Source organism: Thermobia domestica, chromosome 4 (genome assembly GCF_964235325.1).
Source record: "Thermobia domestica chromosome 4, izTheDome1.hap1.1, whole genome shotgun sequence".
NCBI classification, from domain to species: Eukaryota; Metazoa; Arthropoda; class Insecta; order Zygentoma; family Lepismatidae; genus Thermobia; species Thermobia domestica.
In genome coordinates, this window is record NC_137457.1 from 316,649,399 (window position 1) to 316,674,469 (window position 25,071).

Below are 25,071 nucleotides of genomic sequence, written 5' to 3' on the forward strand. Positions count from 1 at the left end.
TCAGGCGGCCGAGTTCTCTGACACAGATATAAACAAGTTAGTCCCACGGAATGACAAATGACTGAATTCCGGTAGTGCATACGTTGGAAATAGCTAAACACGTCATGTATCTAGTACAATAAATGTTTCCATTCAATTGTGTTTTCTTTCTGTCCAAAGTCTTTGGGAATGTTACTTTCTGGATGCGCTTCGTAAAACAAATAAATATGCGTTCTATTGCAAAGAGTATGGACGTAAGAAAATTATAAATATATCATAGTTATGTAATATAGTACATTACATTATATACATTATACCAAATTGTAAATTCTTCTCTTTTGTCTCTGATGTATATTCTTGAGCCGAAAGTAACATAGAAAGTGTTCACGTAGTTCTTCAGTATTTCGCGAAAAATGGAATCATTCTGCAGGAAAATAGACGGTCATTAAATTATATGTATAGTTTCAACCTCATATAATGGGAATAACCTGGTTGACCTTTAGAAAATGAATAAATACGTTGATTCAAATGCGAGAACAAATTTCTTTTGTAAACAATATTCCAAATGGAATAGTTTCTAAAGTAATATAAGAGATTTATCTTATCAAAATATTTGAATTATAGACACCAAGGAATATCATAGTGAATTAAAAGTAAATAATCAAAACCACGAATTTCAGTATGGTGGTTGGCGCTGAATCCTGATAATGATAAATCATTGCCTCTTCTGTTTCTAATGGGGAAATGAAGGTGGAGAAAAACTTATTTTTGGAACGCTGGAATTTCAGAAAGCTATTACTCACTGCTTTTACGGAGTTTGGTGTCCGGTGATCCATATCCAAACAGAAACTACAGCACACCGTGTAGAGCACACCGTGTTTCAAAAAAACTGATTTTGGAAGGTAATAATTACGGAACATGGGGAGTGCCGGCAAGGATATGAGTGTTGTTTAAATAGGCGTGGCCTACAATATCAGAAAACCGTCGTTAGATGTCAGTCAATGCGTATTCTCCGTTTGCAATCAGTGAGAAGTAAGATGGCGTCTACTCAACAAAACGCAGTTTGCACAGACTGAGATAATGATGTCGATCCAGCGTGACTTTCGCCGGGGTTTTGGTATTAATTTGCCTGCACTCAAAAACATTCGTTGCTGGTATTGCCAATTTGAAGAGACAAGATGCTTGTGCAAAGGTAAGAGTCCAGGTCGGTTTCGCACTTTCGATGAAATGGTGGAATTTTAGCTATCGTCTAGATGTTGTTTGTGCTGGTGCTGGTGGACACATGGAGCATTTGTAATAACATAGCAAAAGCTTAAATAGTTTGTGAGTAATTTGCAATTTATCCCATTTTTGTAATGTTTTTTATCAATATATATGTACGTTTAAAATTAGACCAATATTTTTGAAACACCTTGTATAAGCAGAATATGTAGCACATAGCACACAAGATATTCACAAACTTCAATGTAACAAATGTTTATAATTGGGTAATATAACATCTTATTAAGAAGTCGAACCTGACATTTCTAAATAAATTCTGAAGTTTTTTTTATTATATACAAGAATAAAGCAGCAGTCAAGTTGTCTGCTTGGTATTAGCTGCGGAGTAAAATATTTGGTCCTGGTATTAACTTATAAATTAACAATCTGTAAGCAGTGGAGTGGTACTGTACTCACTCTTTCGTGGAGCCAAGATAAATTGATTGGGAATCCGCTTAGTGTACGGGATTGAAGCTCCGGTCATAGTTAATTCTTCATAATCTTGATCGTGCATAAAGTTGTAACAGAAAACCTCACACTGACATTTAAACGTACGCAAGTCAGAAATGTTTCTAATGAGCACTTGTTGATAGAACTGAATAAAAAGGATATTTTGTATATTTTCCCGCTAAATTTTCACTCAGAGAAACTGTGTTGATATTCTATATCTTGGATGAAATTTAGGTGTTACAGTTATCCCCTCATTAATTTTGTTTTAGATTCTTTGAATATTTGGAATTAAAGTTTTCCACTTCCAACACAATACACACAATATCATCATCATAGGTATTCTGCCTTTATTGGCAGGTCACTTGCCGCAGCTGAGAAGCTTCCATGCTCCACGGTCCTCCGCTAACCTTTTCGTCTTTACGTATGATCTTTCTGTTTTAATATCATCCATTAATTGTAGTCTCCTTCGCCCCCTCCCTCTCTTTCCCGCCGCCATACCCTCTAGGACGTCCCTCATGATACAATCTTTTCTTAGGCAATGTCCCAACCAGTTTCTCTTCCTCTTCCTAATAAAGACACACAATATAGTGAGTGGTTATTGCGTTTAATTAATATATGACTTGGTTTCGTTTTACAGCTCTAGCTTGGATGCCTGCACCGCAGCTAATGTTTAATTGCCCACCAGGTTTGGAATGCCTTACTAAGATTGATTATCTTCGCGTTAAGCAGGAAATTCGATATGGAAAAGGTATTATTAATATCTTGTTTACACGAAAATTTAGCACTATTATAATATGACACCTCTTTTTGTTATGACATGTGAAAGTATACTTCGATCCGGTGTCTCGTTTCGTGCGAGCTTACAACACAAAATATACGTTTTAGTTTGCAATAATCGGTATAGCGCAATTGCTTTTCAGATTTTGCATTGCCTTGTAGTCTTCAAATTTTGCGAAGATTGGTACGGCATGAGGCCTCTGATTTTTATTTTCTATGATTACTGTATTTGCTGAGGAAACTGATAATACTGCCTCTGTAAGTATGGTCTATATATGGTAGGCGATAAAACTGGAAACAACTTGTATTTCGAGGTGAGGGAATACCGGGTATTCCAAAATGATCTTTCCAACTTTGGTCGCGTGTAAGCGAGACATAGGATAGACGGAAGAGTGCGATTTGTAGCATAATATTCACACACACACCTAAAGTTTTGTTCTATATTAGCAGTTATAACAAATCTTTCTTCTGTAACTACTTTTGCTTTTGTTTCTGCTGCTGAGATGTTGACGAAAGTGACCAACCCTAGTGAAATGAAAAAGCGTGTTGAATGGTGGATGGAGACAAATCTGACACCCAGGTTCAGCGGAACTTCCAGACGCGTTACAGGCTCACAGTCTTATCACGTCCGACTATCAGGCTGTGGTACACGAGGTTCTAGTAAACCCGAAGTGTTAAGAAAAGGACGAGTTCTTGACGACTGAGCACGAGTGAAGTAGATGTGGAACTGCCACAATAGGCATTTCTTCAAAGTCTAATCAAATCAATCCTTCAAGCGTCTCGACAGTGGCAGCTATAACTGAACACGGTTCACATGGTGCTACACAAGCAACTGGAGCCGCATGCGTACAAGTTGCAGCTGCTGTATGCACTTGAACCTGATGACATACATAAGCGCAAAGCATTTGCGATTCTGAATAGCATCAACGAGGTGTTCTCGGACAAAGCATGCTTTCGTGTGTCTGCGATGGCAAACTGGCACAATGTGCAGATATGGTGCTCGAAGAACCCCACGTAAGCCTAAAAATTGTGTTCGAGAAACTAAAGATAAACATAAGGTATGTCTGGTTCTTGACCGTGTGGTGCGACAGATTTTCTTTGCAGAGGCATCAATCACCTTGACTATGAAATATTGGACACTTTGCATTTTCAATAGGTGAAACACCTGTTAATGATATCTTGTTGCAGCAGAATGGTTGCAGCCGTTAAGTTGGCCGCAATCGTGAAGTTGTCTTTAGACAACATATTTTCAGGTCACTGGGTTGGTCGAGGTTAACTGATTTCCTGGTCGCCAAGATCTTCGGATATTACTCTACTTGATTTTTTTCTTTGAGACTTTGTGAAGGACGTGGTCTACAAGACTGCAGCGCAGGACATGCAGGAAGTGCAAGCTCGCATCGGCGTAGCACTTGAATACGTTACGGTGGATATACTAGGCCGGACGTGGGTGGAACTGTAATATCACTTGGGTATGGTGTGGGCCATAGATAGCGCACACATTGAATTCTGTTAAACGGCTAGTAAAACTTTAGTTATGTATGAGCATTATGCCACAAATCGCACATTTATATTATTTATCCCCATTTCTGACTTTGGAAAGATCATTTTGGAAAATCCTTTAATTCATTTGTTGATGTCGTAATATATCAAAAGTTAATCTTGGTATACATTTCTGTTAAAGAAAAGACATAATTATTAAATTAACGAACGCAGGTAGGTCGTGCAACAGAAAGGAAAATAAAAAAGAGAGATGTAAAGAAAGGCGGATAAAGTAAAAATGTAGGAATTCCGAAGCAATATATATAAAAAAAAACAAGTGATTGTGCCAAGTATATACCAGATGAAGAAGTTTAGTTTCTATGACAGAATATTTTCTCAACAGTAAAGCCTGAAGACGTAATACTTCTCTAAAACTTCCTCTTTTAGTAAAGGAATTAATTTTAAGGTGAACTATATTCCTGTGACGTTTAAATCAAAGAGAAAAATGCCTCTAGCCAATTAATATCGTTTCTACTCTCTAGTGACCAATGTAAAAGTCAATGGGGGTTGATTTCTGCCACCTCTGCTTCGACTAGAAGATGAAGAGGGAAGAAAAACCGAACACTAAATTGATTAGAAAAAGAGAACACTTCCTGATATCTAATTTAGTGACACCAAGTTGCAAACAATTGCGAGTTTTCGGGCTCATGAAGGTTTGGGGTCGAGATTTTTCCGTATATCATCAAACATTACGATACATGCTGTATATCATAACACTTGTTTATTATTAATACTGCCAAGGCTACTTTACAAAGTCAATATGGTAGCTATAAAGTAATAAAATGCACCGAAAGCACATAGCTACAGTAGTATGACACCTAACGCAGTCGGGTTAAGACTTCACTTAGGAACTAGTATGTGTCATACCCAAGCATCCATATTTCAGAAACATTCGGCACTTCTGCAATAATTTTTATAGGGATAGTTGGTGAGTACTGCAATTTATATGCCCGTATCAAACTCTGTCCATAAAAATTGTTGCGGAAGTACTTCAGGATTGTGAAACATGGATATTTGGATAGGATACATACCAATTCCTAAGTGAAGTCTTGACCAACTACGGTAGGTCAAGTAGTATTGTAGCTATATACCTTTATATTTCATTTTTTCTTTTCTACAGCCTATAGCTCCAGGAGGAAGCATTTGTGTACCCAGGTTGGTCTATACTTTATGTCTTATCTTGGACTCATGAATCACCCTTCAAACGTTGTGCGGTGTTGTTTTGAATACTTTGCATTTTAAGTGAAATGCGAATGACCATAAGTTTTTATATTCTCTTAAAATTACATAGTCTATATGGGACGTGGACCTACATTTTGAAGTGGAATTTGAATCTTTATAAGTTTTTTCATCTAAAATTGATTCCTCACTCTTTTGGGCCTTAAAGGCATGTTTATGTGCTTTATCTTTTTCTCAATATGCAGTCTTGTTAAAAAGTGCTTTGCCGTTTACCTTGTTTCAGAAGGTCATATATGTTAAATTTACTTGAAAATTCAAATCCTTTAACTTTTAATAAAGATCTGTATTAACCAGAGGAGATTCCTATTCGTTCAATTTATTTTCGTCTGTGGCTTTAAGTACAGGCTGTTTCAAAGAGAAACGAATGATCATATCTCTTGAACAAGGCAGTAGAGTGGTGGCACTTGTTTTAATTTTTTGACCTACTGCGCACGCGCAAAGTATTCCGGTTCCTGTTCCAGTTCCTTTTCGAGTTCCGATTCCTGTTCCGGTTCTGATTCATGATCCGACCCCTTTTTCCTACTCAAGTTCCAGTACCTCTTCCGGTTCCCCCGGTGCAGACTACGCGCAAGGAGTAGCCTTTTACGGCTATGAACACCACACAGGAACACTTATGCGCAGAAATATTACACCGAACAGCAAGCCTATGGACATAGTAGAACGGCCATGACATTGCCGGTAGTGTTTTTTCAACCATTATAGAACATCAGGTGTGTAGTCGTTCTCTTTGACGAGCAATTTTTTATGTGAAAAAAGACTATGGCAGCAGTAGAGCAGAGATTAAAAAATAATAACAGATTTAACAATATAGCCACCCACACCCACCCACCCAAACACACACAATTTGATTGCTCATGTGCAATTCCAATTTAGTAGACTTTATACGCATGAGCAGAAAAATTACAGTTCCAACTCCCATTTTCGGTTCCGATTAAACACACCACCAGCAGCAACAGACTACAACATAGCAGATTATGACCACAGACTACAAAGTGCTACAACACAGAACTATGAACACACATTCCAACTTCTATTGAACATAGTAGAGCAGTGGTTTGCTCCCCGTTTGAGTGGGTTTGCACGCCCATAGTATTCTCTCTCTCTCTCTCTCTCTCCCTCATATACATACTTGGTTTACGGGGCACTTGGTAGTGCATGCGCAAACTGTTCCAATTGTAGTGCTAGTTCCGGTTCTGACTCCTGTTCCGGTTCCGAATACGTAACACAGGAGTAGCTGCAGCCGACTACGACCATAGCATACATTTAAAGATTACACAAGAAAGGCTACAGCACAGCAGCAACATTGTACGAAACACATATCCAACTGCCAGTCTAGAAAAGCTATGATCACTGTCAGAAATGAAGTGGCCCCGTTTTACTAGTTCACTCTTTTATGATGAAAATAGTGAAGCAGTGATTAAAACACACACAAACACATGGTTTACGAGGTACTTGGTAGTGTATTCCCTGTAAAATTACAGTTCCAATTTTGGTTCCTGTTCAGTAGAAATAACAACACGCATGCGCAGAAATATTACAGTTCCAGTTGTTTTTTTTTCAATTCCGACTCCGGTCCAGATCCCTGTTCAAATTACACAACAAGCAGACTACAAACACAGCAGAACGAGTGTGTTTTGTGACCTTTTACAACTACATTTTTAACCGTTATGCAAGACTATGGCTCTCAATAACATACCCTTTTTACTCGTTCAGTCTACGACGAAAATAGTGAAACAGAGTTTAAAACATACACACACACACACACACACACACACACACACAGAGAGACAGACAGTTTACGGAGCACTTGATGGCGCATGTGCAGATCGAATTTAATATTAATTACACGCATGCGCAGAAAAAGTACAGTTCCAAATCTCACTTACGGTGCCTAAAACACACAGCAGCAGCAGACTACGAACATAGAAGAGCTAATAAAAGAGAATGATCAACTTTTGAACACCTATGTAACATTACAACATTTTAACCCTTACATACAGACATTTTATAATGCTACGGTATATTTTCGCATGGACCGTTTTATCCAGCCCCAAGAACCTCGTTCTTTTCCAATCCCTATTTAACAGAGCATATATTCTGGCACACATGTAACGTAGTAGGGGTATATTTGGTCTTATTTAAGACAGTCAAAATTTAGGATTCAAAGTGCTATTTGGCAACGAGTGACAGATCTGCGGCTCTTAAATTCGTGCTCGGCGTATAAAACATCGATACAAATCTGGTGCTGTGGAATTCGAAATCTCAAAAAGCGTGACCGGAAGTGCGGATTCATGGGTTAAGATGACCTGGTACGAATAAGCGGTTTCGGACTCGTGATCAGCGTATATGACAATGATACTAATCTGATGGTGTCGAACTCGAAATCTAAAAAAAAAATGACCGGAAGTGGGATTTTATGGGTCAAGATGACCTCGTGGCAACTCAACTGGTTCAGATTCAACTGATCAGCGTGTACGACATCGTTACTAATCGGCTAGTGTCGAATTCAAAATCTTAAAAACCGTGAACGGAAGTGGGATTTTATGGGTCAAGATAACCTCGTAGCGACTCGGCGGTTTCAGATTTGTAATCAGCGCACCGAGTTACATAAAAAATGATTTTTCCAAATTTTCAAAATTTAGGGGTTAAAGTCCTATTTGGCAACGAGTGACAGCATCTCTCTCTCTCTCTCGCGCGCGCGCACCACACACACTTGGTTTACGGAGCACTTGGTGGCGCATGCGCAGTTTCAATTTAGTAGAAATTACACGCATGCGTAAATTGAAGTACTTGAGAAATGGTGGTATACTATGATTATACACTATACAGCACCATTATACAACACTATAACCTATTTTTTATTTCCTAAATTACATAGTACTTGTTCCCTCTGTGTGTTTGGCGGACTGCTACTAGCTAATCTAAACATTAATACTTAGCTCTGAAGCTAGTCCCCCTCTTACGGAAAAACGGTCGTAAACCTTACGTGGAAACAATATTGCATCCGCCATACTCCCCGGACATTGCGCCTGTTCCATTCCTTGGAAACACCAGTTCAAATACCATCTTTGCGATGAAATACATAGCCTTCCAGAACGCTGTAACCGTTATAAAAGGACTATGATCTATTTTAGACTTTACACAAGAAAGGCATAACAGCAACCCCTAGAGAGGGCTATGAACTCTAATTGAACATAGTAGAAATTACACAGACTACAAAGGATATAGCCTATTTCACAACACATTCTTCTAGAAAGGCTGTGACGCTGGCGGCTGCGTTGACCGTAAATAACATTTAATATCTAGACTATTACTTGTTTTTCGTGTGGAGAAAAACTATGCCACATTTATTTATTAAAAGGAACAGCGTAATAAGTGTGGTTATTCAGCTCACACACACAGAGAGAAGCAAAAACACACATGGTTTACGAGGTACTTAGTGGCGTATGTTCAGTTCGAAATCTGGTTCCAATGCCAGTTCCGGTTCCGGTTGAACAAAGGAGCAGACTGTCCAACCAGTTGCCTTTTACGAGCACTTTTTCATCCCCTAAAACATCTGCAATGGCTCAGTGGTTCGTTCTCAGCTCGCGTGTGGTGAATAAACCATTCTTATTTAGCTTATTTATAAACGTGGGACGTAAAACTTTAGCTCACACATACACAGACACAAACGCACGCACGCACGCACGCACGCACACACACACACACACACACACACACACAAACACACACGGATTACGAGGTACTTAATGGCGTATGTTCAGTTCCAATAAGACAAAATACCAAAGGCTGCTAGTACTTGTTTTAACCCTATGTAACATAGTAGAGTTAATAATAGACAATGACTTCTTTTTACACCTTTGAACCTCTATGTAACAAAACAAATTTTACAACCTGTTAACCCCTTACATGTAGAGATTTTTATAAGGCTATGGCGTACTTTTGCATTTCGTATTTAACATACCCCGTGACCGCAAACTTTTTTCTGCTAGAGGTGGGTTTTCTGCTACAACTGGAGAACTGCAATTTGTGCTGTGTTGTAGATCTTTTTGTATTCTGCACGTAAAGCCAGAGGACATTCATAATTTCGATTTAATCAATTCCGTAGTTTTGAGGTACTGCCCGTAGCATTCCTTCATTCTGCAGTTTAAGACTATCGTATTTTGGGACTACTGCAGCATCCCCGGTGAAGTACAGGGTGGGTATAAAGTCGCTTTCCATAGACCACTGCGAGGGAATTGGGTGTCACGGTAGCTCAGTGATAGAGCGCTTACCTTCGTCCCACTTTCTCATTACACCGCGCAACACTTCTTTAGCCTAAAAGGCATAATTGAGTGACGTTAAACTGAAAATATTAAAATGAGGTGTCAGATATTCAATTATTAAGTGTAGTTTTTGAGAAAAAAAATGAAAATTACACCATTAGCAAGATAAACAATATTTAGTATCAATCTACTGGTCATATAGAATACCAAATTAGTTTAAGAAGACCTCAAACGCTGACAAAAACATGTAACGTATTAACCCTTTGCCAAAATTGAGGAGAACTGCATCAAGGAACTTTTGCCCTAAAACACTTGTATCATATTTGAGTAAAATGACAGTGAATTCTAAACTGGAAAACTCATCAGAAAATCTATGTAGAACATAAACCTAAATATTACAGGAACTTAATATCTAAACCATATAAGCTCTTAATAATAATCGAACTCAGGACCTTCATACACTTGTCATAGTCAAAGCATAGCCTAACAATGACACATAACTTAGAAAAGACCAATTTAATACATCCTGCTAGATATCTTCTTATGTAACTTTAGTTTAAGAAACATACTATGATACAATTTATTTATTCATAAACCCTATCATAAACTAAAATAGCTTTATCAAAATGTATAGAGGGACCAAAGAGTGTGAGAGGAATACTAAACTAAAATTTTAAACTAATCGTTTGCTATGAAAGAGTATGAAATCAAATATTTATCCTACAAAAGTAGTTAAATTTTATTAAGAAATATTAATTATGTAAACAATCATTGAAATTTGACTATTTTAAGTTGATCATTCACACTTTAAGAAGATAAATTAGGTCAAAATACTGTGAAAATTTTTGGACAGTTTTACCCATAAAAAGGAACCAGATAAAAAAAACATACTTTCAGAAGTACATATGAGTGTAACAGTCCTATACTGGCTTGTCAAATTAATAATTTCGTAGTTTCCAAACTTTTAGGGCGAGTTATCAAACTTCTCTCAAAACCTGATATAGGTGCATCAATGTACTGATACTCTATATGAAAAGAACGAATCTCCGAATTTCAATTTTTTGTTCACGAAAGATCGCGACATAAACTAGATAGATAATCTTATAAAAATACAGGTGCGATGGTCCATATTAATGTTACCTAATAACATTTCCAATTTTAGCTACTTCCAAAATTTAAGAATTGATCCTGTGCATTCTTCTTGAGATTTTATATGGTCGTATCATTTACAATGTTTTTAAACTTATATTTTTTTGCTAATGTTTTACTCATAACAGAGAACGAAATTGTAATCGATTCTTTAATCTGTTGCTGTTTGGGCTACCATTTATTTGTATTCGCCTGTTCGTTATCTGTCCTCCGTTCTCCTCCGTGGTCCTGCCAATGAGTATTCCTCTGAGACCTGGGCTTACCTGGGTAGGACGATGAAGGACCTCTCCAAGAGGGAATTAAAAAATTGTTTTCAAATTGCTCGTCGGTCTCAATCATGAGATGAGCATTAGGCGACGAGAGGTTCGTATGTCTCGTCTGGAATACCTCACGGACGACCAGACGGTCATCCAGACCATAACGCACACGAACATCACTCATATACTCAACGAAAACACACTGGGTTAAACGACACTATTCATACTTATTAGAATACTATTAAAAACAAAAATAACGAAGAGAAACGATCCCAACACTTATCATTGTGATATATATATATATATATATATATATATATATATATATATATATATATATATATATATATATATATATACGGAAGATTATAATTGAGATTTCACTATACATGCTTTTCCCACACCATTGACACACTTGGGGGATTAGTACTGAGGGAAGTGTTGCGGGGATAATCCCACGTAGGAATCTAGTTGCTGCTCCAAACAGTTCTGAAGAATCGACACGAGTCTTCACTAAAAATACATAGCTTCCAAAGTGGAATGCGAATATTGGAGGGCGAGTTAATATCTTTATGGCACTAGGTGTATGAGCCTAGGACTTATTAATTGGCGCTAGCCATAAGAAAACGTCCTTCAGCGGCTAATAGCTTGTGCCCCTTAGGACAATAGTATACTTGATGCTTAACGCGAAGTGCGTGGTTGCTGTCATGAAACATGGAATAACACTCCCCAAACCAAAACGTTCGAGATACGAACTGCATTTGTGCAGTAATCAATGTCGGCAGTTCATTTTTAAAAGCACTCAGGTTTAACCACCTGTATGTACATGTAAACAGAATATGGAAATCAATTGATGTTAATTTTAGTCCACTTGCCATGACGCACGAGACATTGCGGGCGTGTGAACGTACAGATAACAAAATGCTAGAGCGATGTGGCTGGCGCCGATCAGACGCTTACACACCTGGTATACTCTGGTCTGCTTTAATCTACTGCAATATATTCAAAAACGATTAAAGAAAGCACTTAATTCAGTTCCAAATAACTGTAGAATATATATACTGTGTGTATTAATAATTCACTGAGAAACACTGAGAAGCTTCGTCGCTTACTGAAATGTTCTCACCACAAAGCAATGTATTAAATATATATATATATATATATATATATATATATATATATATATATATATATATATATATATATATATATGAAAAAACAATGAAAGACTTCTTTGTCCAGTTGTGTGGGAGAAAGCAATTCCCACAGAAGAAAGAACCTATTTACGTCGCAGAATAAAGTATAAATCGAAAAAATAATCACTGTATTTACGAAATATACAGAGCGTCCACAGAAATTCTAATATAACCTGGTGGTGGTTATAAAGTCATTTAAAATGAAATTATACAGTATAACGTTCTATGATTATTCCCTTTATGATAATGCGACTGATGATTGATGCAAGTGAAGGGTGATGGAAGAATTAGTGGAATGAGAATGTAGGTGAAAGAAAGTTAAAAGCTATGGTCCAGACGTTGTCTACGACAAAGTACACTACTTGGAATCGAACCAGGTCCCCATGCACCGGAGGTATGAGTCTACACTAAACCTCGGAGCCCCCATAAAAGAAATTAAGGTAGCAGAAATATTTAGATGGTTAATGCTATGTATCCCTGGGCACAGCCCATGAGTCAGGGATCATGGGTCCAGATTCAAAAAATCTCGTGTCAATAACATCATACCACGTGATCTTAGGGGCAGTGATAATTTTCAATATTACGCCAGGATTAGTCCTAAACTATATAATCTTCATGACATTGTTCTACGTTAACTAAGCGGAGGACTGATTTTTTAATTTCCCTAGGATGCGCGATTTAAGATCACGTGATCTCTAACAACCCACGATAAGCATGATTTGGTGTCTCTCAGCCCATCGGCGTCGATTAAAATTAAATGCAGTCAGTACTACCTCGATTTTATTTGTTATAGTCACTAAATTTGATTTCTTTTTCTTTAACAGGTATGACAAATTACGAAAACCCATATAAGATTTTCAACAAACTTGGTCAGCAAGTCTATAGGGCCACAGAGTATGAACCCCATATACATGTCTTTGCTCGTGAGGTTGAGTTGAAAATTGCAGATAATTTTGAAAATGAAGTAATTCTTGTCTACACACCTCCTAGATGCTGCGGTTGTTGTCACCCCTCTTGTTTGCCGGTGAGTTACATTAGCTTAGAAATGTTACATTAAGCTGAATGCGTAGATTTAAAAAATGTACCAATTCAACCATACAGACTGAGTAACTTCTTACATATGATATCAAGTTTGGTGTCTGCACAAAAAAGGAACTAATTACTTAATTGAATAAGACTTTCGACGCATTGTTACCGAAAAACAGCGAAAATGTAATCGTAAATTTCGTGAGAAGAGAAAAGGTCCATTAACGCAATGTAGAGTTGGAAAAGAGAGGCCTTGGATACTTGCCGAATGTATGTATCTGTGAGATAGTATCATAGTTTTTTAAATGAACTTAACTAAAATTGTAATCATTTCTACCCTTGCTTTAGAGGTATTCATTCCGTACAGCATCATAATTTAGTTATTTAGGGAATTTTATTCATTCTACCTTAGCATATGAGAAGATAATGATTCAAAATATAAATTCGAATTTGCGTGCTATAAAATCAACTGTTTATCACAAAGTGTGTGCGAGGAGGGTAAAGTAAATAAGCGCAATTGAAAACTACTATTGGTCGAATGACGAGAAGAGAACGAAGGTTTCTGACGAGATATCAAGCGAGACTTACATCTTTCAATAGAAATATATATACTTTTGTATCAAGGTAGAGTGAAAGGATTCAATTGAAAGTAGTGCTGGTCACATGACGAGAAGAGAACGAAGGTTTCTGACCAGATATCAAGCGAGACTTACATCTTTCAATAGAAATATATATACTTTTGTATCAAGGTAGAGTGAAAGGATTCAATTGAAAGTAGTGCTGGTCACATGACGAGAAGAGAACGAAGGTTTCTGACCAGATATCAAGCGAGACTTACATCTTTCAATAGAAATATATATACTTTTGTATCCAGGTAGAGTGAAAGGACCCAATTGAAAGTAGTGCTCGTCACATGACGAGAGGAGAATGAAGGTTTCTGACCAGATATCAAGCAAGACTTACATCTTTCAATAGAAATATATATACTTTTGTATCCAGGTAGAGTGAAAGGATCCAATTGAAAGTAGTGTTGGTCACATGACAAGAAGAGAATGAAGGTTTTTGAACAGATATCTAGCGAGACTTACCTCTTTCAATAGAAATATATATACTTTTGTATCCAGGTAGAGTCAAAGGACCCAATTGAAAGTAGTGCTGGTCACATGACGAGAGGAGAATGAAGGTTTCTGACCAGATATCAAGCGAGACTTACATCTTTCAATAGAAATATATATACTTTTGTATCCAGGTAGAGTGAAAGGATCCAATTGAAAGTAGTGTTGGTCACATGACGAGAAGAGAATGAATTTTTCTGAACAGATATCTAGCGAGACTTACCTCTTTTAATAGAAATATATATAATTTTGTATCCAGGTAGAGTGAAAGGATCCAATTGAAAGTAGTGTTGGTCACATGACGAGAAGAGAATGAAGGTTTCTGAACAGATATCTAGCGAGACTTACCTCTTTCAATAGAAATATATATACTTTTGTATCCAGGTAGAGTGAAAGGATCCAATTGAAAGTAGTGCTGGTCACATGACGAGAGGAGAATGAAGGTTTCTGACCAGATATCAAGCGAGACTTACATCTTTCAATAGAAATATATATACTTTTGTATCCAGGTAGAGTGAAAGGATCCAGTTGAAACTAGCGCTGGTCACATGACGAGAAGGAAATGAAAGTTTCTGACCAGATGTCAAGTGAAACTTTTCTCTTTTAATGGAAATATATATACTTTTGTATGCATGTAGAGTGGAAGGATCCAATTGAAAACTATTACTGGTCATATGACTAGCAGGGAATGAACGTTTCTGACAAGATATCAAGCGAAACTTATCTCTTTCAATAGAAATATACTTTTGTATCCAGGTAGAGTGAAAGGATCCAATTGAAAGTAGTGCTGGTCACATGGCGAGAGAAGAATGAAGGTTTCTGACCAGATATCAAGCGAGACTTATATCTTTCAATAGAAACATATATACTTTTGTAGCCAGGTAGAGTTAGTGGAAGGGTCGAATTGAAAACTAGTACTGGTCACGTGAGGAACAGAGAATGAAGGTTTCTGATGAGATGTCAAAAGAGACTTACCTCTTTCAACAGAAACATATATACTTTTGTATCCAGGTACAGTGAAGGATGCAATTGAAAACTAGTGCTTGTCACATGAGGAGAACGGAATGAAGGTTTCTAATGAGATATCAAACGAGACTGGACTCTTTCGAGACTGGACTTGGTCTCGTTACGAGAAACAAGGATTAACTTCGAACTCGATCTCCTCTCGAGCAAATCTTGATCCTTAGTCACATCAAGTCTTGGTCACTTTTCGATTTATGAACACCCGTGTCGATCTCGGTACCATCTCTAATAAAAAAATAAGCCCGTATGGTATCGCTTTTGTTCTTTTGCATGTGAACTCAAGGTCACTTTTAATTACAAAATATAGTATTAAAAATAGTTAGTATTACACCTCCAGTTAAGCAAAATCCTGAATAATTTAATTATAAAATTTAAAATCTCGTATGTCTATATTGTAAAAGAATAGTGAAATTTTATAAGAACGCTATATGTAGAATTTCTAAAAATAATACTAATTCAGAAGCTTTTTTCTTATAAAATATAAGACTCACATTTCACTTTGTTCTTATAGAAGTATTTCATTCAATTCAACGAGAGTTTCGTCGTGGCATAAGTCATTGTAAGAGTTTAAGTATTATAAAGATTCAACATAGAATTATGAAAATTCGCAGAATTCAATCATAGATATTTATTTAATATTTTTAATACATGATTAACAATAATGTGCATATTCAGTATTTACAAGAGATTATATTGTTTAGCACTCTTATACTGAGATTATATTGTTTACTGAACATGAATTTTAACTCGGTATTTTTTTAGTAACGCATGAAATAGTTCACCAAGATATTTAGGTTGTTTACGACCCATACGCCCAATGCATTTTCATGATCTTGCGTAAATGTTTATGCATATATATATATATATATATATATATATATATATATATATATATATATATATATATATATATATATATATCAAGTAGTCTTCGACATCAGGAGCGTCAATTGCACACTATGTATGTGCTTGAAATTCCATTAGTCTGTAAACATTCATAGTGATCCCACTGATTAAATATTACACACTTACAACTGTTGCATAATAATTTTCACACTTTCTCATTATTCAGTACTATTCTTCAAGTATTCAAAAATCATGAAATAATTATAAGTAATGTGTTTTGTTAGTGATAGTGAAGATGGTTGTGAAACTGAAACTGTTACGGATGATTTTTCCGATCTATGTACATTAGGGCGGTCCTTATTTTACAAGGAGGCGCGGTGGCTCAGTGGTAGAGCGTTCACCTCTGGTCCTTAGGGTCCTGGGTTCGATCCAAGCCCCCGCCAGGTGAACTTTGGGATGGACAAACACCGTGCTCGTGGGTTTTCTCGGGGTTCTCCCGTTTCCTCCCACTTTCTTCATTCCACCATTTCACTCATCTCTCATCATCACCGTCTCCTTTAGCCTAACCGGCGTAACCGTGGGACGTAAAACTCAGAGATTTCATTTCATTTTCCTTATTTTATAACATGGTATTTTTTTCGGGATACCCCTTCATATGGTGACATTTATCAAAATACTATCCTGTGAAAAATTTCATTGCAATCGAATGAGAATAAATGGTGTCGCAAACAGCCTAAAGTTTTTCTTCATTTATTGGGAGGTTTCGAATTGTCCAATAAATGGCTTGACCTATAAAGATACAATAACATGCGACATTTTCAAACTCTGTCCTGTGATTTTCAAGAAAAATAGGAACTTAAGATGTGCTACAAAAATAAATTATTTTGATTGAATAAATGTAATATTTAATATGTTTTTTGGCATAAAGCTTCTTCAACCTCAAGCACTTGATTTTATCGTTCTGGTGAGTTCCCCCAGTTCTGTTGTTAGTTGAGCATACATTCACTCAATCAAGGAGCCTAAACTCTCTTGTGCTCGTTAGTGTGCCAGCGAGGATCAAGTGTTGTAATACGCATTTGGGAGCAAAGCACACATACACCACTTAGAGGCTTGACGGAAGTTCTCACTTTCGAAGGGCAACCTTGCTTTTTGAACCTCATCTCATCATCTTGTTCATCTCTTTCATCTTCGTCTGGGCTTATGCCCTCGGCTGCTTCACTACGATGGCGGACTCTAGAAACACTAACCGGCAATCGAATCTTGGCAAACATTTCGGATTAAATGCTACCGTTCCTTGAAATCTAGGCACTCAATCTGCACAGACGGCATCCATTGCACCTTGTAACCGCACTCGGCACTTTTCTTGGGGAAGTCAACCATTACCGTCTGCATCTAGAGACAGACATCCATCTAATGACTCAACACAGTCAGCAAAACGCATACGGTCACAGTCCCCAACGGCCTCAATGGATGTATAACTCATGCCACAGTATAACAATATTGGTACTGGGGTTCAAGGTACATCCTCAATACAATCGAATGTCGATCCTGTCTATCATTTCATACTCACAGACTACGACACAAAGTACACTAATCCCAAACTATTTTTTCTGCAAATCATGAAATATGTTCCACGGGTACGGGATACTCTGGTCCAAAATGTTCCCACTAAAAACGGCTACATTCTAAAATCTAAAGATTCGAATTTCGGAATTACTATTCGCAACAAAGCCTCCTACGAAATCTTCGGTAAAAATGCAAAACTAACAAAATTGACCGATAAACGGCAGAAACAATTTCCACCACCTCGGAAACCACCATTTCTATCAGTCGTTATTAGAGGTGTCTCTCCAGAGCTTACCGACTCAGAAATTCAAGAGGAACTAAAGCAAGAAGGAATCTCAGTAGAAAAGTGCATTCGTATTAGGAATAATAATGGTCCGACGTGCATGGTCCGTGTCCTTTCTAAGCAACAGGACACTATTGATTACTTGTTAGGTTTTGGTGCACCCATTTACAAGAAAATACATCGCGCTGAACCATCCAAAATACAAGGACCATTACTTATTCGCTGCGAAAAATGTCAGACGTACAATGACCATACCACAGCAGCTTGTTCCAACCCATCTAAGTGCGGTTATTGCTCAGGTCTACATGAAATCAAAGCATGTCCCAACTTACGAGGCCACCTAAATGTAACACCTGTGGCAGTGTGGATCACCCTACATATAGCTATCGTTGCAAAGCGAAACCAGTACTGAAACCAGAGCACCCGGAGCTAACAGTACCACTAAAAACGACCGATACAACAACTCAACCTAACCAATCAATCTTATCACCGCTAACAATCGAAGATCTTCGCTACATCAGTTTGGTGCTTCAAAATATCTTTCCCTTTCAGCGAACCAATATCCTTCACCACATTATCACAGCCACAAAATCCATATTTCACATCAATCTCCATGCCACTTATTCAAACAATTATGTTCATTTTCACATTGGATCACTGGAAACTGCTGTTTAATACAATTCGCATAGTATGCTTCATTATTAGTATTACTTTCTTATTTGTTAACACTCGATCATTTTCGCAACATAAACTATTATTAGATAAACTGTTGCTGGAGGAACATATCAATGTTTTTGCACTTAATGAAACCGCTTTAAAACCAAACATGCCAGCTTTTATTCCGGGCTATCAACTACAACTCCAAGACTATCATAATTACTTGGCTCGTGCACAAGGCGGAGTTGCAACATGCTTTTCTCCAAAATATCCAACTAGAGCGTACAATCCGCCAGCTTTCAGTACTTTTCCGGAATATCTTCTTTACTCCATATACTTTCCGTCTATAATCATTAATTTTAGTACGATTTATATTCGTCCACGTCAACCTATACCGCTAGAATATTTCCGATACATTGCCAATAATTATCGTAATATTATTATCATGGCGGACATTAATATCCATAGTAGAAGTGATTGTGAGAAAGCAGATTTTCAACAGTATATAACTAACGATCTCCATCTTCATCTACATGTCCTTCCATCGCACACTAGACATGTGAGTCAGACCACGCCTGACGTTGTCATTACTTCTCTGAATCTTCTTTCAGACTGTCAGCTAGAAGCTTTGGACTCGATTGGGAGTGATCACCATCCAGTAAAACTCACACTAACTCGAGGGCAACGACCACGCCAAGAAATCGCCCCTCGTCATGTTCCGAGATATGATAAGGCTAACTGGCCTCTTTTCCGGCAGGATCTTGAATGTATTCTTCATTGTGAAACGCCTCCAACTAATGAAACTGAGTTAGTTTCCTGTGTTACAACTGTCACTAAAGCCATCCGAAAAGGACCATATTCCAACAGAGCAAGTGCACCCACACAGACCGAAATTATCGCCCACCTACATTCCACTTATGCAGCAAGCTCGAAAACATCTTCGAGAATATTATGGGACTGGGAATGATTCATATTTACGCCTACATCATCAATGGCAAAGAACGGTTCGTAACTAACTTTTTGCGTATAAACGTAGAAACTGGATAAAAACTTGTAACAGCTTATCCGAGGAAGCTCATCCTTCTTGCTAGTGGAAGCGGTTTCATCAGCTTCTTGGGAAAAGCACTACAATAACCTACCCTCTCATAGCTGACAGTACTCCTCTCTATTCTGACGCAGAAAAAGCAAATGCATTTGCCGCTCAGTTACAAGCCGTTTCTACACCATCAGCTGCTTCCAAGCGTTGTGAATGGACAGATATATCATGTCTTCCTGCCTTACAACCTTCCACGGAGCACGCCATTGACCCAGACCATCCTCTTACTTCATCCATCACAGTCGATGAACTCCATATAGCACTAGCAAGGAAAAGAAATACAGCACCTGGGATCGATTCGATATCTTACCGACATATCAAAGAAGCCCCGCCATCACTCCTGCTACTCCTAGTAACAATATACAATTTCATTCTTAAAACTGGTTTCTACCCTTCAGATTGGAAAGTCTCCAAAATTTGCATGTTTCACAAACCTAATAAACCTGTACATTCAGTATCCTCTTACAGACCCATCCAGCTCACCTCAGTCTTCAGTAAGCTACTGGAAAAAAAATATCGTTTGTCGACTCCATAAGTATCTTGACACAACTTCTCTGTTACCTATCCATCAGGCGGGCTTTTGCACTGGATTTTCCTTAAATGACCAGCTTCTTCGTCTCAGTACAATAATTACTAACCAATATAACAAAGCTTTACCATCATGTCTTATTCTCATGGATTTAGAGAAGGCGTTCGATAAGGTTTGGCATTATGGCCTCATTAAAAAATTGCACTCGTTCAAACTTTCCGTGTGCTATCTTAGGTTAATATATTCTTTCATTTCAAATCGCATTGCATATGCTACAGTTGGTACAGCCCTCTCTTGGCCGATTTTTCCTCTAACTGGTGTACCACAAGGATCAGCTCTCAGCCCTTTATTATCTATCCTTTATGCGTCCGGTATACCTTCTGTACCACGCAACGTCTTTATTTTTCAATATGCTGACGATATAGCTTTTCTTGCACTCGGCAAAACTGTGCATCAGCTTAACATTGTTTTACAAGCAACTCTCGATAATTTCGTCAAGTGGTGATAGAAACGGCACTTAATGATCAACTCCGAGAAAACACAAGCTCTAGTATTTCTACCGCCTAAATGTCGCTCCAATTCCATAGAAACCCAACTCTCTTGCGCCTAAGTGTTGATGGATACCCTGTACGCCCTTCCACCATTGCTACCTATCTAGGCGTGATTTTTGATTCAAAGCTGAGCTGGAATGCTCACTTGAAAAAACTAACGGACAATACCAATCTTAGATTAAATCTTTTGCGACGCCTCACAGGAACAACTTGGGGACTAAAAGCCGATATTTTGCTTCATACTTACAAAGCATTCTTTCGTCCGATCATTACTTTTGAGCATACCGCTTGGTGCAATGCTTCCGTTTCTTTCTATAAAAAGCTTAGCATCCTGGAACGACATGCTATTCGACTGGCGCATCGAATTAAACTTCCATATCCGACGTGGTTCACATATGAGTACATAGACTTTCCAAAGATCACCGAGCATCTCACACAACTTCACCTTAGGTACATAACCTCTCGCATCTCTACAGGCCATATAAAGATGCGCTTTTCTTGGATATACTTCACACTAACGCACTTACCGACGCAGCATACCGATACAAGCACTCCCCACTAAATAACTTCGTATCTATATATGTGAAACATGAACAACTTCTTGCGGCTGAAAGGGAAATATATGAAGTATATGCCATTAATCATCATCTTCCACATATCTTTCCATCTTAGCACAGATATTCTCATCGTTAACAAGGGCTTCCCAATGTTGTTCATTAGTCCCGAGCCGCCCCGGGACAGAAGATTTAACCCTGCATCTGTCTCACTAATCAAACTCTGTGACGTGTAAGCACATCGCCTCATTTTCATAATCATTATTCTTTATTCTATTATACGAGAATTTCTTATGTACTGTAATTCCTATTAGTATCCTAGCACCTCAAACATATATCTGCACTTTTATATATATATATATATATATTCTTTTTAGAAATAATCTATGGATTTATTTTGCATTTACTAATCTTTGTGTTCATGATTACTGCACTTTGCCCATATATCATTACCTTGCAATCAATAGTGATACTTTGAACTCCATGCCAAAGAGAGGGCGTAACCCTCTAATGGCTGGGAGTAGGAATTTATTTTATAAAACTAAAATTGATGAATAAAGATGTCAATATGTTACCCTATTCCCATACCCCTAAAAATATGTTAGTTGAGGGCCTTTGAAGTACAAGCGAATATTTTACATCAATCGAAACTAGAAGCACCAATAAGATTTATCTTTTAAAGCACGATAATTGCCAAATTGTTGGATCCAAGTTACCATCAAATGCACAAATTCTCAGGGTGTCATTTTACAACCTTAGAAAAGTAAATACGCCGTGGTGCGAGGAAGATAAAATGGATCCTTTTAAAGAAAAAAGTATGACCTGTATGCATAATTGAAGCTGACATTGTCCTACTGAGAAAGGGAGATCGAAACTTGTTGCAGTTTTGGATAAATGCAAAGTTAGTGACAGAGATGTGGTAAATATTTTAACTACTGTTTCTGAAGTATTGAATCAGAATGTGGACGCATTAGTTATAAACAGATCATCTATTCGCAGTTGTCGTCAACATTTTTGTCAGTTAGAATCTACAATCAGCAAGAAGCTCTTTTTGGGGGTGAAATTGGAAAAAATAAATGTTATTACCGTGCACTGAAATGAAAAGATGCTTCCTGCATTAACAAAGACAGTGTTCGTTGACAGACTAAGGCTTCTTGTTAATTTTAATGAGATTGAACGATTACTAGCACTTCCGAAATTACCATCTGCCACAGGAGAATATCAAGTAATTGCTGTGCATAATACTCTTGAAAATGTGGTCTTGTTGATAAAGTTCAAGCTCTTTGCTGTGACACAACCTCCACCAATACTGAACGAATAAAACGTGCCTGCATCTTGTTGGAACAATATTTGGGAAGAGATATTTTATTTTTTGTTATGCTGGTATCACATTTATGAACTCGTTTTAAAAGTTGTTTTCGAGATAAAGGTCAATGATGGTTTCGGAAACATTTCTATTTTCAATCATTTTCAAGAAGCTTAAAGTGATATTGACAAAACAAAATTCAAGCCCGGTATACAAGATGAACGCATTCAAGAAAAACTACACGACATTGCCAATGACGCTCTTCAGATTGTTATACAGAATTTCTAAAATAACTTGCACAGAGAAGGGTGCCTTCAACTTATTGAACTTGTTATTTTTGTCCCGGGAGTTCCAGCCAGAAGAATATCATTCTGTTTCCTAGGAGCTTATCATCATGCCAGATGGATGGCAAAAGCCATATTATCCTTGAAGAGTTTACTATTCCGTGATTCATTTTCATAGGTTTAAAAGCCTGATTCACTTTCACTTACTACTTGTAGTACTACTTGTGATAGGACTAGCTCAGGAGAGTAATGGAAATAGGAACGAAAGTAGGAACGAAAAGCACAATTCTGATTGGTTGACGTTATCCATTTCTTGCCACATTGCCTTCAAATAGCAGAAATCAAACGGTTGCTGCTTCGTGCTTGGTCTTCGTGGCCGAGTGGGTGCCCTCCCCGCTGGTCTAGTGGCTAGCACGTGTGCCTTTGGTGCACGGGGTCCTGGGTTCGATTCCCGGTGGGAGAGCCTTTGTGATTTTAACTGTCCTTGATGTTTCTGTGTTCGTGTCCCTGTCGTTCTAGGTAATTGGAAAGAAGTCAAGTTAACAAGTAAAGCAAGAAAAAATAAGTAATAAGTAGTTCAAGTTAGTTAAAAAAGTGGACTAGCGCTATATACTAGTAACGAAATTCTCTTTTGGCGTGAGTTCAAGCCCGGCCCGAGGAAAGTTTATTTGTTTTACATTTTTACGTTTTTTTACATTTTTTTTACATTTTACAAATAATATGAAAATAATACTCAAAAAAGTGATTTACTTACTTTTGTGCAGATAAGTAGTAGTAGTAGAAACGGGTTAGAAGCCCAGCAGGACACGTTTTGTTCCCCTTGTACTCCATGATATAGGGTTCGTTTTAATCCCCTTGTACTCCATGATATATATTTTGTGACCAGCTTAAAAGAACTGACTAAAATAGCGCGTAAAACAGCTGGCTAGAGTAGCGCGCAAAAAAATGTACTTCCGGAAGCATTACTCTCCCGAGCGGGTCGTCTCGTGATTCACTTTCACTTACTACTTGTAGTACTACTCGTGATTCACTTTCATTTACTACTTTTTCTTGAAAATCACAAGAAATAGTTTGAAAATGTCGCTTATCAGTGCGTGTTATTATATCTTTATAGGTGCTGTCATGTATTGGATAATTCAAAAGCTTCCAATACATGGACAAAAATTTAGGCCCTTTGCGGCACCATTTATCCTCATTCGATTGGAATGAAATTTTGCACAGGATAGTATTTCGACAAGTGGCACCAAATGAACGGGTGTTCCGAAAAAAATTAGAATGTTGTAAAATAAGGACCACCCTAATCAATATACAGAAGCATTCAAAAGGTATCTAGCTTTCGTAGAAAACAGCTAGTGTTGTTCATGACTCAGACATAAATATAAGTGTAGAAATGCGTAGAAAACTGTAAAAAATACACAGGAACTAGAAGACAACTCACTATGTTTTGTTAATGTTAAGGAAAATGGACAGGTGGCTGCTGAAGCATTAAGAATCTGGTATGAACACTTTTCATAAGTTGTTGTGGAACGGGTGATTTGTCTGTATAACACTAGATGGCGTTCACAGTAACGACGTACATATATAGAAGCCAATGTTTGCGCAGTAAAAGACAAGTGAGTGCTAAAAGAGTAAGTATACGGGAGACAGTGTGTTGAGTGGTGGAAGCAGTTGTGCAGACCTTGAAATGGGCAAGGGAAAAGATCTTTGAACAGGAAAAGCTGACTACAATACTTAGCTTATATGGAGCATGCGTGAAATACCAAAGCAGGATTATGTTTCTTTCGGAAGTGTACATTACAGTCTGAAGCTCTATGTGTCTTCTCAAAGTAATAAGAATCAATATGGCACAGGAATGCCTAAGGTTACGGTGGCAAGTGAGGATAAGTATTTAATGACCAGGAAACGTGATCGCTTTAAAAGAGCGCCCATTCTGACAGCGGAACTGAGTATGTGTAGAGATGAACCTGTACGTATGCTGTCAACAGTAAAGAGACGACTTCAGGATGCAAAGCTTAAAGGACGTATAGCGGCAAAAAAGAAAAAAAAAATAAACTTTACTACAGGTTGACAATAAGAAGAAACGAATACAGTTGGCTAAACAACATGTGCATTGGACTGTTGATC

The 25,071-nt window shown here is 37.7% G+C and overlaps 1 protein-coding gene across 2 annotated transcripts in view; it reads left to right on the forward strand.

Annotated features, from left to right (window-relative positions):
• The window catches only part of LOC145684346 (phospholipid scramblase 2-like), an 89,584-nt gene that overhangs the window by 40,524 nt on the left and 23,989 nt on the right, over positions 1–25,071 (forward strand). Inside the window, exons 4-5 of one of the 2 annotated variants that reach the window (XM_081756557.1) lie at positions 2,327–2,437; positions 12,936–13,135. In XM_081756557.1, the coding sequence (XP_081612683.1) occupies positions 2,327–2,437; positions 12,936–13,135 (311 nt within the window). The remainder of the gene's footprint in view (positions 1–2,326; positions 2,438–12,935; positions 13,136–25,071) is intronic. The other variant, XM_081756558.1, reaches the window with a different exon arrangement.